Genomic DNA, 15,978 nt, shown 5'->3' with positions numbered 1-15,978 from the left:
AGCTTTTTTCTTGCCTTAAGCAAGCAATATATAGAGGCTGAGATTGGCTAATGAAGTTAAGACTTAACTGGTACATTGTTTCTTCTGTCCCAGGTTCTTCAGCTGTATCAGATTACACAGATCAATCATGGCTTGATGATGGTTGGTCCCTCTGGCAGTGGAAAGAGCATGGCTTGGAGAGTCCTTCTGAAGGCACTGGAACGACTGGAGGGGGTGGAAGGTGTTGCTCACATCATAGATCCAAAAGCCATCAGTAAAGATCACCTCTATGGTACTTTGGATCCGAACACCAGAGAGTGGACGGATGGCTTGTTTACACATGTCCTGAGAAAGTGAGTCTTTAACGGCACAGATGAGAAACGGCCACTGTGTTTGTGCCGTGGATGATCTGCCCTTGCTGAGTCTTTGCTCTCTACTGAAGAGAACTTTTCTTTAATGCAGAATCATAGACAACGTGAGAGGTGAACTACAGAAACGTCAGTGGATTATCTTTGATGGTGATGTAGACCCTGAGTGGGTTGAGAACTTGAACTCCGTTTTGGATGACAACAAACTACTGACTCTGCCAAATGGAGAACGTCTCAGCCTTCCCCCAAATGTAACGTTGCTCTTTGTACATGACCTTTACGTGCTGGCCTGTAAACTTGTTGCTTTTGCTTAATCTGTACTAGTGCTGTTCCTCTTTGTCATCAGAAGCAGAGCAATGCTGAGCTCACGCAGTGGTTTGCTGGAGTTGGGAGCTTTTGTGGAAACAAACGTTTCACAGGGTCATTTTACAAACTTTATGGATTATGTGAAAGTCTAGGGTAACAGCTGGCAAGGGTGAATTTACCTTAGGAGAGCTTAGTGCTGCTGTTGATTGCTTAGAGACTGAATACAGGTTTATGTTAAGGAGTCTGTGGTTTTGGGGAGGGAAGGGCTTTTCTGTTTCATTTTGCTTGTGTTCTTACTTCAGTTTCTACGTTTTAGGTGCGGATCATGTTTGAGGTACAGGATCTGAAATATGCCACTCTGGCTACCGTGTCAAGGTGTGGCATGGTCTGGTTCAGCGAGGACGTTCTCAGTACAGACATGATATTCAATAACTTCCTGGCCAGACTAAGGAGCATTCCTTTGGATGAAGGTGAAGAGGAAGCTCAGCGAAGGCGAAAGGGCAAAGAGGATGAAGGAGAAGAAGCAGCGTCCCCAATGTTGCAGGTATAACTCAGATGACATTATGGGTAATGTAGTAAGCACCCTTCCACGAGTGATGTATCACAAGTAGCGTGGTGTACTTAGAATTTCTGACAGCCTATCAGAGAAAAACTGACTTCCTCTTGGCATCTTGTCACAAAGAAGATGAAAATACTAAGCGTTTCAGCCCTTAAACAAAACACCTTGCTGCCTGGTCCCCAGCAAACGCTTTCAGCAGTGCTTTGTCTCCCCCAACAGATTCAGAGAGATGCTGCAACGATAATGCAGCCGTATTTCACATCTAACGGCCTGGTGACCAAGGCGCTGGAGCACGCCTTCAAGTTGGAGCACATCATGGACCTGACGCGCCTGCGCTGCCTGGGCTCGCTGTTCTCCATGCTGCACCAGGCCTGCCGCAACGTCGCCCAGTACAACGCCAACCACCCCGACTTCCCCATGCAGATCGATCAGCTGGAGCGCTACATCCAGGTAGCCACAGCCCGCTGCTCCGCCAGCGCTGCTGCGTGCTTCAGTGCAGCCTCTGCCTTTTGACTTAACTGTCATTCCATTACTCCAAAACCAACAGCTGCTCTTGCTGCTCCTTACAGAGGTACTTGGTCTATGCAATACTCTGGTCCCTTTCTGGAGACAGTCGATTGAAAATGAGAGCAGAGCTGGGGGAATACATCAGGAGGATCACCACTGTGCCCCTGCCGACTGCGCCCAACATACCTATAATTGACTATGAGGTAAACCTTTCCTGGTGGTGTTTTGTACTCTTAGAAGCTTGCTTTAGATTTTGGAGATGAAGCTGGAAAGAATGCTGGACTGTCATTAATGTTACAGTGTCACAGTTCAGCAACCAAGCTGCCTGGCTGAGGGGGGAACTCAGTGTTTATATGAATGGTGAGTGTCAGGAGGTAGGGACATCCCTTCTTTCTGTTGTATCTAGCAACAGGACAAGGGTTGATGGGAAGATGCTGGAACACAAACAGTTCCATTTAAACATAAGGAAAACTAATTGACTGTGATGGTGAGGGAGCCCTGGCCCAGGCTGCCCAGGGAGGGTGTGGAGGCTCCTTCCTTGGAGGTCTTCAAGACGCACCTGGACACGTTCCTGTGTGACCTGATCTAGGTGGGAGCTGCTTTGGCAGGGGGCTTGGACTGGATGAGCTCTAAAGGTCCCTTTCAGCCACTCTGGTCTTAAAACAAATATTTTAACTAAGGTTAAGCTATATTCCTCTTCTAAATTGTCTGAACATGTTTTTGTGGTCCTAGGTGTCCATTACAGGTGAATGGGTGCCGTGGCAGTCCAAGGTTCCTCAAATTGAAGTTGAGACACACAAAGTTGCAGCTCCCGATGTTGTGGTACCGACCCTAGACACAGTTCGCCATGAAGCATTGCTGTATACTTGGCTGGCAGAGCACAAACCTCTGGTACTGTGTGGCCCACCAGGTTCTGGAAAGACCATGACCCTCTTCAGTGCTCTCAGAGCCCTGCCTGACATGGAGGTACACAAGAGAGTGTGTATGTGTGTGAATATATATAGGGAAAAAGTTAAACTTGTGCAGAGCAGAATCTAAATTCACGTCTCAGGATACTTACCCAAAAGCTTTCTTCCTCTTCTGCTTCAATAATACAGGAGCAGCCTTCCACTTTAGTTTATAAAACCCTGCATTAGTGTTCAAGAATAGCTCTTGTCCTTCAGTATCTTTAGGTGGAGTAACAGTTGCATGAAACTGCGATGTTTTCACTACAAGGTTGGGCAGGAGGCATTGCTGCATGGTAAATGAAGAACCTGTAGTGGGAAGTAAACAGAATACAGGCAGTAACCTTGAAATAAGAGATGGTTTATGTGCTTCCACTGGGGAAAGGCAAACGTACCTGTTTTCAGGTGTCTTGATCGTCTCTCTTTCAAGCCTTAGTGTATTTTAACTTTGTTTTCCCCATTCTCTTTTTAAGGTGGTTGGACTCAACTTCTCCAGTGCCACCACTCCAGAACTGCTCTTGAAGACTTTTGATCACTACTGTGAGTACAGGCGTACGCCTAACGGAGTGGTGCTGGCTCCTGTGCAGCTGGGCAAATGGCTGGTGCTGTTCTGTGATGAAATCAACTTGCCAGATATGGATAAATACGGCACACAGAGAGTCATATCCTTCATTAGACAGGTTTGTTTGTAATCAGCTGTACAGTGACAGTCAGTTTCAGGGAAATAGAGTGTTCCACTGCTTTTGTTTTGCTTTGTGGTTTTCCCCAGATGGTGGAACACGGAGGATTCTATCGTACATCAGACCAGACATGGGTGAAACTGGAGAGGATTCAGTTTGTTGGTGCATGCAATCCACCTACTGATCCTGGAAGAAAACCTCTCTCCCATAGGTAATGTATCCAGTAAACTCTATAGCAACAGAATAGGTGTCAAAATGGAAGCACTGACCGTGTGGTCTGTTCTTAATACACTTGTTTAACACCGTCTGTGCTGAAACTGGGTTCCTTGCTTTTTTAACTTAACTGCTAGTTGGTTGTTATCCTGACAGCCAGCCAGTGGCCTTGGCTATTACACTTCTTGAATAACCCATCTGAAATGCTGTGGGTGCTTCAGAATGGCCTTTGGCCCAAGTCACTGGGGAGAGCAGTCAAACCGACTGAGTTCCCGCTGACGGTTTTGAATCAGGCTTTTAGCAGAAGACAGTGCAAACAGCAGAGGCTGTAATGTGACCTTCTCAGGAATGTGCTGATTTGCCAGGTTTCTGCGCCACGTCCCTGTGGTTTATGTGGACTACCCTGGGCCAGCTTCACTTACTCAGATCTACGGAACGTTCAATCGTGCAATGTTAAGGCTGATCCCGTCACTTCGCACCTACGCAGAACCACTCACTGCTGCCATGGTGGAATTCTATACAATGTCTCAGGTAACTTGGGAAATGCAATCTCAAACTCTTAATTAGAAGTCTTCTATTTATACTGAATCACTTAGTGTGCATCATTTGCCTCTTGTGTGGGTAATATGTCTACAAAAACTCAGCTAACTACTGGAGTGCTGGTGAAAGACACTGAGTGATGCTAGCAAAGGAGTATTTTGCAGTGTCACAGCCTGCAGAAAGTATGCTGCCAGTGTTGGATCAAGTCACTAATTAAGTTTCAATTTTTAGGAGAGATTCACCCAAGACACACAGCCACACTACATCTATTCACCTCGTGAAATGACTCGATGGGTGAGAGGCATATTTGAAGCGCTGAGGCCTCTAGAGACGTTACCAGTTGAAGGCCTTATCAGGATCTGGGCCCATGAAGCCTTACGTCTCTTCCAAGACAGGTAAAACAAATGTGGGATGAGGAGGCAAAGGAAAAGTTTCAAAATGAATTTCCCTACCCTTGGCCAACTTTATTTGAGGACCAAACTGAAATGTTCTTCATATCAATTGCCTGGAACACAAATGAGTGTATTTCTCCTCACTCTGACACTCTCAGGAGTGGTATCTGTGCAAAGCAGAAACATGTTTTAGTCACAGCACTGGCACGTGATGTGATTGTATCCTCCCATTACAGATTTGTAGTCACAGATCTGTTTCTTTATCCAGGCTTGTAGAAGATGAGGAGAGACGCTGGACTGATGAGAACATTGATATGGTTGCTCTGAAACACTTCCCCAACATTGACAAAGAAAAAGCTATGAGCAGACCTATCTTGTACAGCAACTGGCTGTCAAAGGTGAGTAAATGGTCCTCTGATTCTAACTGTCTTGTGAGCAGCTGAGTGATGTGATTCTTAGTAACTACATCAAAATGGTAATCAGTGCCCATCATTTTGTTAAAGCAATCTCCAAGAAGTTCTTACTACAGTTACCTGAAGTGAACTCTACCACAAAGTTAAATGCTGTTCCAGGGGTGCTCTTGCAATTCTGCCGCAGGATGTGGAGGCTGTATTAAACAGTATCTCTCCAGCACAGTTTAACACTGGCAGGAAGTTGCTGACAGTTCTTGCTTATGGGTGAGGCAGTGACCCTTGAACATGGTGAACCATTTCCTGCAATCTGAAGTGATCCAACTGGGCAATCTCTAGAAACTCTGCTGGGTCAAGGCAAAAGTCCTTCTAGCCTGCTACCCATCTTTGTGACCAATAGCAAGTGGCTAGGAAAGGCTGTTTAAAATAAACTGAGGGAGAGAGGGGAATAAGCTTGTCAGGCTACTTCCCATGTATTCCCAGTCTCTTCGGTGACTGTCAGCACAGAGTCAACTTATGGTGGATTCAGTGGATAGTTTGATCCCTGTGCTGCTATTTGTGGCACTCTAGGCTGTGGACATGTTCCTGTGCAAGTTAAATGAGTAACACTTTGTTAAGCTTTTGTAGAGGATTGCTTCTCTAAGTGTTCTAATGGTTCTGCTTTCGTCTGCTTGTAAATCCATCCCGAAGCAAAACTCAACCTTAAATTCTATATTATACTGACTGGTTCTTCCAGGACTATATTCCAGTGGATCAAGAAGAATTAAGAGACTATGTGAAGGCTAGGCTTAAAGTCTTTTATGAAGAGGAACTTGATGTACCACTCGTTCTGTTCAATGAAGTCTTGGATCATGTGTTAAGGATTGACCGGTAAGTTCAGACTTCAGTTGCTGCTCGTATAAATAGTATTTAGGGTCCTGTCTGCAAAGGTGTACCAGTCTCACTACTAGCTTGAGGTTTGGGTGTTCAGGAAAAGCTTCAGTAAGTTGATAAGCTGGTGATGTTGTTTTTCAGCATCTTCCGTCAGCCACAGGGCCACCTGCTGCTGATTGGGGTCAGTGGAGCAGGGAAAACAACCCTCTCACGGTTCGTTGCCTGGATGAACGGTTTGAGCGTCTACCAAATAAAGGTTGGTGACCTAATACGTGACTTTAAAAACCTCTCAGTCAGAACTCACACTTCTTAAATAGACCCCTAAAAAAATTCCCATTAAATCTTCCCAGGTTCACAGGAAGTACACAGGGGAAGATTTTGATGAAGACCTTCGGACAGTACTGAGACGTTCTGGCTGTAAGAATGAGAAGATAGCTTTTATAATGGATGAGTCAAATGTGTTGGACTCTGGATTCCTGGAGAGAATGAACACACTCCTGGCTAATGGAGAGGTAAGAAGATTTGAAATACATACCTTAAGTACCTTTTTACAACAAGAAGCTCCAACAAAACTACCTTTTGGTTTAGGTTCCTGGTCTCTTTGAAGGAGACGAGTACGCCACCCTCATGACTCAGTGTAAAGAAGGGGCACAGAAAGAAGGTTTAATGTTAGATTCACACGAGGAACTCTACAAATGGTTCACTAGCCAAGTTATTCGCAATCTCCATGTCGTGTTCACTATGAATCCGTCTTCTGAGGGCCTGAAGGACAGGGCAGCCACCTCTCCTGCACTCTTCAACAGGTAATTGCTGTGTATTCCAACATGTATTACAGGTACTGTAACATCAGCTACTTTGGGGAGGTCTTCACCGACACTCTGTATTTCAGGTGTGTCTTGAACTGGTTTGGAGACTGGTCAACTGAGGCACTCTACCAAGTTGGCAAAGAGTTCACAAGCAAAATGGACCTTGAGAAACCAAACTATATTGTGCCTGATTACATGCCAGTTGTATACGATAAGCTGCCACAACCACCATCACACAGGGAAGCTATTGTTAATAGTTGTGTGTTTGTTCATCAGACTCTGCATCAGGTATGTTACTACTACTCTGCTTAAATTATATTGATGGGCCACGGTGGCATGCACCAGTTTTCCCCAAAAGTGTTCACTATGGCATCCAAATACATTTAAAAACAATATATAACCCCCAGCTTTCTCTTCTCTAAAGGCTAATGCTCGTCTGGCCAAACGGGGAGGCAGAACCATGGCAATCACACCACGCCACTATTTAGACTTCATCAACCATTATGCCAACCTGTTCAATGAGAAACGAAGCGAACTGGAGGAACAGCAGATGCATTTGAATGTTGGGCTTCGAAAAATCAAGGAAACTGTTGATCAGGTACATACCTTTAAAACTGTGCCCTCTCTGAGGCTGGAGTAATTCAGTAGATCTCCATGCTTCATGTGTGAATTCAATCTCCCATCTTAATGTCTGTCTCAGGTGGAAGAATTGCGGCGTGACCTAAGAATCAAGAGTCAGGAACTGGAAGTGAAGAACGCAGCAGCCAATGACAAGCTGAAAAAGATGGTGAAAGATCAGCAGGAAGCTGAGAAGAAAAAGGTAAAAATCTCTGTAAATCTCTGTGCACAGTAAATAGATCAAGTACTGGGAGAAGTTCATCGTCTAAAAAGCGGTGTTGTGTGTGTGAAATTTCCTTCTAGGTCATGAGCCAGGAGATTCAGGAACAGCTGCATAAACAACAAGAGGTCATTGCAGACAAGCAGATGAGTGTGAAGGAAGATCTTGACAAGGTGGAACCTGCTGTCATTGAAGCTCAGAATGGTATGTGGGCAGCTGAAGAGGTCACACTGTGGGCTTGGATCTGAAAGTGAAGTCTGTGAGAATGCATTTTGGTGTGGTCTGAGTTAGTCCTGAGGAACAAAAGTGTAGGCTGTCAGCATGGGGGCTCATCAGTGTTGAAGAAGTTCCTAGTCTTTGAGCTGTGATTTTGTGCTCTGTGTAGTATTGATCTGATACTTGATACTCCATGGCTTGTGGTTTCATTTCTGCCAGACCAGCTCTAGTTATTTATTCAGTGTTGATAAATAAAGCTCAGAATCAGAAGACCACTGATGCCATAGTGATGCACAGACAGCATGCAGTCAAGCTGTCCATTCATTAAACTGGATAGAGGAATCACTGCTCGAAGGGAGTCATTTTTAGGCAGCAGAATAAGTTGCCTGTGGCCAGCTGGCAAGTTGACAGTCACAGACTTTTATCTCGTGAGACAGTAGTTTGAATGTTACCACCTAGTGGCTGCTTCTCTCAAATTCTTTTTGGGGATCTCCCAAACATTTTTACAAACCCAAAGTGCTTTAATGGACTTGGCTCACTGTTTGTTTTCTTCCCAATCAACATTAATCTTTCTGGCACTGGTTAGCTGTGAAGTCCATAAAGAAACAGCACCTGGTAGAGGTCCGTTCCATGGCTAATCCACCTGCAGCAGTTAAGCTGGCACTGGAGTCCATCTGCCTGCTACTGGGTGAAAGCACAACTGACTGGAAGCAAATACGGTCCATCATCATGAGAGAGAATTTCATCCCAACTATTGTCAACTTCTCTGCTGAGGAAATCAGGTAAAGTGCAAGAGTGACTTACCTGAATAAGCTGTCTGCAGGGATACAGAAGATCTGAATTGGACTGTTTTCCCCTGTGTAATTGTTTTGGTAGCATTTGACTTGTTTTGAGACTGCTGTAGCCCTACATGTATTGAAGGTGTTCCAAGAAACAGACTGCTGGGTGTATCATGCAAACGGGGACAAAACAGCTGCTGTTAACTTCAAAGCATGGTTGCAAAGCAATGGGATGCTGTCCAAAGTGATGTTATTAATTAAAAGTAGTTTTGCAGCAATAACAGACCAGGTTGCCGAGGGTTTGATCCAGCCAGCTCCCATCTGGCTCTGAGTGTGAGCAGACAATCAGTAGAAACCTCTGAATTCCCTTCCAACTCCAAATCTTACTGAGCAGACTGAAACAATCTGCAGTAACTAATGTTAAAATATTAAGTGCCTTTTATTAACTGTAAGATGTAATTTCTGAAACAACACTCTGAAGTAATGAAAACATCCCCTGCAACAGCCAGCAAAACTGCTGGGAAACATTCATCTCAGCTATGTAAGGCAGGCCAGGTAAAGGGACACACAACACCTTTGTGCTGACAGGCAGTGCTAAAAACTTCTCCCTTGCAGTGATGCCATCCGGGAGAAGATGAAGAAAAACTACCTGTCAAACCCAAGTTACAACTATGAAATTGTAAACAGAGCATCACTGGCCTGTGGACCTATGGTGAAATGGGCAATTGCACAGGTAAAGTCGGGACTGTGGGGAAGCAAACAAGGTGGAAAGAGTGAGTCTGAAGGCATGCAACAACATCTGGAGACTCTGAGCCTCCCTCCAGCTAAACGTGGCAAGCTCTTTTGCTTCAAAGAAATCAGTAGATGGTTGAGATGAGTGCTTGTGTGCTCTGCAGTACAGTGCCAGGGAGCTAACAGCCAGTTGTGACACAGCTTTTTCACTGAGAAACTTCAGGTTTACAGTAAATAGTAGCAAATCCTTTCTGTATGTAGTGTCTTCTGTAGCATAATACAGTTCTCAACTGGAAAGTGCACTGCACTCAACAGCTGTTACTCATGGGTTTTCTTGCCTCAGAGGGGGCCACACTCACAGGCAGCTCTGTCAGGATCTTTTAAGCAGACTTTTAAATACTTAGCTAGTTGCCTAGAGGAATAAGCTTTTGGGAAGATACCCCCAGACTGATACCCAAGGAGAGTTTTACTTGCCTGTTGGTGTTCAATACAGCAGAATGCTTGGCTTGTTAAACCTGTGCCTGCTGTGAATATCACGATGTGGACAGACTCCATTGAGCTTGAATCTTACCAGTAGGCTCTGTCCTAGTTATTCTGTGGCTTATCTGTACTCAGTTCTTTACAGATTACCACAGCACTGGTGTGGACTGCTTAATGTGTTCTCAACCTATCATATGACTTCCTGTAAATCTACAGAGCAGTTAAAGGATCCTGTAAAAAACAATGACTTGGGTGTTTGTGCTTGGTGTAAACTGGAGTCTTAGGGATTGGTGAGCAATGCTAAGGTTCTGTTAAGTAGTTATTACTCCTTACACAGGTCACAAGTACCTGAGCCTGAAAAGATGCAGCTGATGGTGTGTACCTGAACACTGAGGTTCTTGGTAACACATGTCACTTTAGAAAGTGTCAATGGCCTGTTCCCTGTTTGCAGCTGAACTATGCTGACATGTTGAAACGAGTGGAACCTCTCCGCAATGAGCTGCAAAAGCTAGAGGATGATGCCAAAGACAACCAACAGAAAGCAAACGAAGTGGAGCAGATGATTCGTGATCTTGAGGCCAGTATTGCCCGTTACAAAGAAGAATATGCAGTGCTGATTTCAGAGGCTCAAGCTATTAAGGCAGACTTGGCTGCTGTAGAAGCAAAAGTAAGACTTTCATGTATCCATAATTGTCCATTCTTTTAATGTTTGACAGTTAGAAACTGAATCATGCTTCAAACTTGTGAGCAGATGTGGTTGCTTCTCCTGTGCAGTGCAGACCCCTTGTTTCATCTCCGAGTGCCATGAAGCTTCTTCAGCTGCTTAAACCTGTCTGCAGCTAGAAATACCAACTCATGTTGCGAGTTGCTTAACAATAGTTCACATAAGGCTTTAAAATAAGAGGAAAGCCTTTGGAAACAGGCATGGATGTAGTGTAATTGTAGTGTCTTAACTAGACTCCTGGGGATAGGGCAGAATTTGTCTGTGCACTTGACCTAATCACTGATGTGTCACTACTGTGCTAATACCTGGCACTTTGAAATTCATCGAGGTAACAGTTAAAAACAACATAATAAATTAACACTGAAGTGAAGAAGCACATTTAATTTCATTGTGACCTTTTAAATTTAACCTGGCCCTTGAGTCAATATTTAAGTGTCCTGAGAGACTTGTAATACTAAAACAATTTGTTCCCTAAAGAGTCCATTTCTCCACTCATTTTTAGGTAAACCGTAGCACAGCTCTTCTGAAGAGTCTTTCTGCTGAACGTGAAAGATGGGAGAAGACAAGTGAAACTTTCAAGAACCAGATGTCCACTATTGCAGGAGACTGCTTGCTTTCAGGAGCTTTCATTGCCTATGCTGGCTACTTTGATCAGCAGATGCGTCAGAATCTGTTCACTACATGGTCTCACCATTTGCAGCAAGCAAACATCCAGGTAAAGGTTCAGTCATGAGAAGTTACACAGAATCACAGAATCTCAAGGGCTGGAAGGGACCTGGAAAGCTCATCCAGTGCAACCCCCCTGCCAGAGCAGCACCACCTAGAGCAGGGCACACAGGGACTCATCCAGCTGGGTTGGAATGTCTCCGGAGAAGGAGACTCCACAGCCCATCTGGGCAGCCCCTGCCAGTGCTCCTTCACCTCAATAAGGAACAAGTTTTTCCTTGTGTTTCTTTGGAACCTCTTGTGTTCCAGCTTGTCCCCATTGCCCCTTGTCCTGTCATTGCCCATCCCTGAGCACAGCCTGGCTCCAGCCTCCTCACACCCACCCTTTATGTATCTGTAAACATCAATGAGGTCATCCCTCAGCCTCCTCTTCTTCAAGCTCAAGAGCCCCAGCTCCCTCAGCCTTTCATCACAAGGTAGATGCTCCACTCCATCACCTCTGTGTCCCTGTGCTGAACTCTCTCCAGCAGCTCCCTGTCCTTCTGGAACTGAGGGGCCCAGAACTGGACACAATATGAAGTTAACCATACATCAGTTTACTACAACAGTTAAAAAAGCTTTAAGATCACCAAGCCAAGAATGGAACTATTGGAAAAGAAAACCTTGTAGAGCTGCATTTCAGAGGGTCTTCAGCAGGTATTTGGAGAGTCTCTAGTCACACAGTAATGGTGTGTCCTCCTTGCAGTTCCGGACAGACATTGCCAGGACAGAGTACCTGTCCAACGCCGATGAGCGCCTGCGCTGGCAAGCCAGCTCCCTGCCTGCAGACGACCTGTGCACTGAGAATGCCATCATGCTCAAGCGCTTTAACAGGTATTTCCTTCTGGCATGTAGAATTCCAAAGCAGCATCTTCACTGCAGGCAGAGTTTTGCCCATCAAAGGATCACAGTAGCTCCTTCAAAGCGCTGTTTCACTCCCGTGAAAGCTTCTCACGTTCGTCATGAGTAAACATGAAACCCCTCACTCCCCTGTACTTGCCTTTTTTATTATGCTTGGCTGCTAAAATAAATCAGCTTGAACTGAAGCTGTTTTACTGCCCAAATACAGACTTACTTTTCACAGCTCTGAACTGAAGTCACCATTGAACCCGGCTGTGTGATCCCTTCAATACACAAACTTCAGAGTTGAGACTAATAATGCAACCTAATTTCATAAAACTGCTCAGAGGCTGTCTGCAGTCAAAACATAAGTAACAAGTGTGGTTTATTACTACTCAGGTATCCACTGATCATTGATCCATCTGGGCAAGCTACAGAGTTTATCATGAATGAATACAAAGACCGGAAGATAACTCGTACCAGTTTCTTGGATGATGCTTTCAGGAAGAACTTGGAAAGCGCCTTGAGGTTTGGTAACCCACTCCTGGTCCAGGTTAGTTGCATGATCATGTACAACTACTTAAAATGTTTGATTTCTGCCCTGTGTACTGGAAGAGTTTGTAGTTTTTCTGTTAGTAAGATGCACATCTGTTTCCAGACTGTAAGCAGTAAACTAGTACTGAGTGGTATGTGAGGTGTTAGCCCTAAGGAGAGTAGGATTAGTGAGATACACAACCAACAGGGAGGATTTTCCTTTTGCACCATTTCAACATTTAAATGCTTTTATTTTGCAGTTAATTTTCTTTACTGCCACTGTGTAACATGACTTGCAACCTGGCTGTTCCTTTGTGTGTGTATGCTATCTCTAGAGATTGATAATAACACTTTATACAGTTAGCTACCTACAATGAAGTCTACTCTTCAGTAGCAGGAAGAAGTTTCAGTAACACAAGGAAACAGGCAACTGTGGGAATAGTTGACTTTGACTTGGGATTGATTTTGTTTCTTAGTGTGGAAATGGGAAAACAAAGCATTAGCTCACAGATGAGATCAGTAACCGTGGCCTGTGCTGCTCAGAATAAGGCTTCTTAGGCATTAGAACTACACACTTATGACCATTAATAATACTCCCCTTCTCTGGTCTGAGATTTTGTGTACTTACAGCTCAAACTCTGGGCTTATGCAGCTCTGCTAAAGTGCAAATACCTTCTGAGCGTGACCTGTATTCCAAACCAACTGCAAACTGATTGCTTACCAGAGCTTTAAGCCCCTATTGGGTGAGGATTTTTAGCTTGACACACTTGGAAGCAACAGAATCTCCTAACACATGCCTGCTTCTAGGATGTGGAGAGCTATGATCCAGTTCTGAACCCTGTTCTGAACCGGGAAGTCCGGAGAACTGGAGGCAGAGTTCTGATTACCCTGGGAGACCAAGACATTGATTTGTCCCCGTCCTTCGTTATCTTCCTCTCCACCAGAGACCCAACAGTAAGTAACCCAAAAAGCTCTCTTTCCTATACAAATGGCCTGTCAGAGAGCTCAGAGGGTTTTCCATGTTCTCCTGTGACAGGTTGAATTCCCACCAGACCTCTGCTCTCGTGTGACATTCGTCAACTTCACAGTGACCCGCAGCAGCTTACAGAGCCAGTGTCTGAACGAAGTGCTGAAAGCTGAAAGACCAGATGTGGATGAGAAACGCTCTGACCTCCTCAAGCTTCAGGGTATGCAAGCTTCCTCCTCTTCTAAAGCAGTACAGTGGGTTTACTCTAGCTGATACTCGTAGTGTTTCAGGATGAATTGGTGTGATTCCTAACAACTTAACACGTGGCCTCATTTTTGCTCCGAATTAAGGTGAATTTCAGCTGCGTTTACGTCAGTTGGAAAAGTCCCTGCTGCAAGCGCTCAACGAGGTGAAGGGACGCATCCTGGATGATGACACCATCATTACTACTCTGGAGAACCTGAAGAAGGAAGCAGCAGAGGTCACCAGAAAAGTAGAAGAGACTGATATTGTCATGCAAGAAGTGGAGACGGTTTCTCAGCAGTATTTGCCTCTTTCTACAGCGTGCAGCAGCATCTACTTCACTATGGAGTCACTGAAACAGGTAGGATGAGTTGTTCTTACCAGAAGCTGCATGGATTTCCTATTCAAACTAGATAGGTACTGCCCAATTCCAGCCCTGGCTCTGCTGTACTGCAGTTTGGTAGGCAGAAGCCATTGGCTGTCAAACAGCAGGACTCTAAAGAGGAAAAAACCAAACTCTTTTGCCTTTCAGATCCATTTCCTGTACCAATACTCTCTCCAGTTTTTCTTGGATATCTATCACAACGTCTTGTATGAGAACCCAAATCTGAAGGGGATTACAGACCATACTCACCGTCTCTCAATCATCACCAAGGACCTCTTCCAGGTGCAGTGTTTTTGATGTAACTCTTCACCCACTTCTGGATGGGCAGAATTCAGGGCCTCTACTAACTGGACTGTTTTGTTGGCAGGTGGCTTTCAACAGAGTGGCACGTGGCATGCTGCATCAGGACCATATAACATTTGCTATGTTGTTGGCCAGGATTAAACTGAAAGGCACTATTGGGTAAGTATTGGTTTTCTTGCTTCACTTCAGTTGGAAAAGGAAGAGATGTGCTGAAGGCACCTAGCTAAAGTCTTCTTTCCTCTTCACATTAGAGAGCCTACATATGATGCAGAATTCCAGCACTTCTTGAGAGGGAAGGAGATTGTACTGAACACAGCATCTCTGCCCAAAATCAATGGGCTGACTGTAGAGCAGACAGAAGCCATGATGAGGTTGAGCTGCCTTCCTGCATTTAAGGACCTTGTTTCGAAAGTTCAAGCTGATGAGGTTAGTGTTGGCTACAGTTTGTTTCTTCACTAAACTATCTGGTTAAGCTTTTTAGGTGTCTCCTTTAAGAGCTTCAGGCTTACAAGTAAAATCTCCTAGTATGAGAACAGAAGACTCAACAACTAGTTGTTGTTGTTGTGGAGATGAATGTTCTTCATTTGTAATCCAGCTATGAAACTTGAGCTGTAAATACCAGTGTTGTTCATCACTCAGCCTTGGAAGCAGCTTCACCATTCATCTGACTTTGCACTCAGCTTTGGTTCTCCTGGTAGCAGGTTCTCTCTACTCAGCAGAGGGGAGAGCCATAGCCATACAGAACATTGTGGTGGGCTCTTGGTCATTACTATTTGGAATAAATTCAGATAGTGCTTAGCCAAGAATACATCTGTGTCCCAAGTGTGTGTCTGAAACATGCCCCTGTTTGGTTGTCCTGCCTAGTTTTTGTGTTAGAAGTTGAATATTCTTTGCTACGTCTGATGTTCCTCAAACTCTTCAACCTAGGATAAAACACGTAGCTTGGGCTTGGATTTGGCAGAGATCTGTAGGCTCAGGGTGCTGGAGGCAGTGCAGAATTAGAGGGTATCAGTGAAGTGGACACATCTAAAGAAAGCACAATAGACAAACCATCATTTGAGGTTTACATTTAGGTTTTTGTTTAAAAAAAACCCCAAACCATCAGGATTTGGGCTCTGTCTCATTTCCCAAGAGAGCTCAGATGCTTCATCTGGTACTCAGTCTGACGTGGGGTTCTAAAAACAGATTATAAGATACAAGAATTAAATGTGGAGAGGCTTATGAACTTACTTCACTGTTTAAACATGTAGCTACTCACCAGAATTTTTAAGGATCTGCTTGGGAATCCAAGGCTAAAACTGTACCAAGGTCAGCCCTACCCTAGCAGTGTGACTCCTACTGAAAGCTGGTATGTAGCTGAACACTTGTGCAGTTTATCAAATGGTAGCTTTTAAGGCTGAGGTTGAACATCTCTGTTGCAGCATGAACAGGACCTGCAGCTTGCAGCAGATTTTCAATGCCATGAAACTGTATTTCAAGACTTCTGCTTTTTCTTTCACTCTAGCAATTCTGTATCTGGCTGGATAGCAGCTCACCAGAGCAGACTGTACCCTACCTTTGGAGTGAAGAGAAACCTGCAAGTGAGTCGAGTTGCACTGTTGTCCACACCAATCCTACTGTACTAATGACTTAAAGCAATTCTAAACAACTTAAAT

At 44.6% G+C, this 15,978-nt stretch overlaps 1 protein-coding gene across 1 annotated transcript in view; it reads left to right on the top strand.

The window, feature by feature from the left end:
• Positions 1-15,978, top strand: part of DYNC1H1 (dynein cytoplasmic 1 heavy chain 1) — a 45,487-nt gene that overhangs the window by 21,381 nt on the left and 8,128 nt on the right. The window contains exons 33-64 of the mRNA XM_061998557.1: positions 94-332; positions 442-598; positions 970-1,197; positions 1,432-1,662; positions 1,782-1,922; positions 2,452-2,685; positions 3,137-3,343; positions 3,433-3,554; positions 3,922-4,087; positions 4,328-4,491; positions 4,757-4,886; positions 5,635-5,768; positions 5,913-6,027; positions 6,122-6,283; positions 6,360-6,574; positions 6,661-6,865; positions 7,002-7,175; positions 7,278-7,397; positions 7,499-7,619; positions 8,218-8,413; positions 9,026-9,143; positions 10,074-10,289; positions 10,849-11,061; positions 11,758-11,885; positions 12,291-12,444; positions 13,233-13,379; positions 13,462-13,612; positions 13,743-13,996; positions 14,168-14,302; positions 14,388-14,482; positions 14,575-14,749; positions 15,828-15,903. Coding sequence (XP_061854541.1) covers positions 94-332; positions 442-598; positions 970-1,197; positions 1,432-1,662; positions 1,782-1,922; positions 2,452-2,685; positions 3,137-3,343; positions 3,433-3,554; positions 3,922-4,087; positions 4,328-4,491; positions 4,757-4,886; positions 5,635-5,768; positions 5,913-6,027; positions 6,122-6,283; positions 6,360-6,574; positions 6,661-6,865; positions 7,002-7,175; positions 7,278-7,397; positions 7,499-7,619; positions 8,218-8,413; positions 9,026-9,143; positions 10,074-10,289; positions 10,849-11,061; positions 11,758-11,885; positions 12,291-12,444; positions 13,233-13,379; positions 13,462-13,612; positions 13,743-13,996; positions 14,168-14,302; positions 14,388-14,482; positions 14,575-14,749; positions 15,828-15,903 — 5,323 coding nt within the window. The remainder of the gene's footprint in view (positions 1-93; positions 333-441; positions 599-969; positions 1,198-1,431; positions 1,663-1,781; positions 1,923-2,451; positions 2,686-3,136; positions 3,344-3,432; positions 3,555-3,921; positions 4,088-4,327; positions 4,492-4,756; positions 4,887-5,634; positions 5,769-5,912; positions 6,028-6,121; positions 6,284-6,359; positions 6,575-6,660; positions 6,866-7,001; positions 7,176-7,277; positions 7,398-7,498; positions 7,620-8,217; positions 8,414-9,025; positions 9,144-10,073; positions 10,290-10,848; positions 11,062-11,757; positions 11,886-12,290; positions 12,445-13,232; positions 13,380-13,461; positions 13,613-13,742; positions 13,997-14,167; positions 14,303-14,387; positions 14,483-14,574; positions 14,750-15,827; positions 15,904-15,978) is intronic.

The sequence above is a fragment of the Colius striatus genome, chromosome 6 (assembly GCF_028858725.1).
Source record: "Colius striatus isolate bColStr4 chromosome 6, bColStr4.1.hap1, whole genome shotgun sequence".
NCBI classification, from domain to species: domain Eukaryota; kingdom Metazoa; phylum Chordata; class Aves; order Coliiformes; family Coliidae; genus Colius; species Colius striatus.
This window is presented reverse-complemented; position numbering and strand designations above follow the sequence as displayed.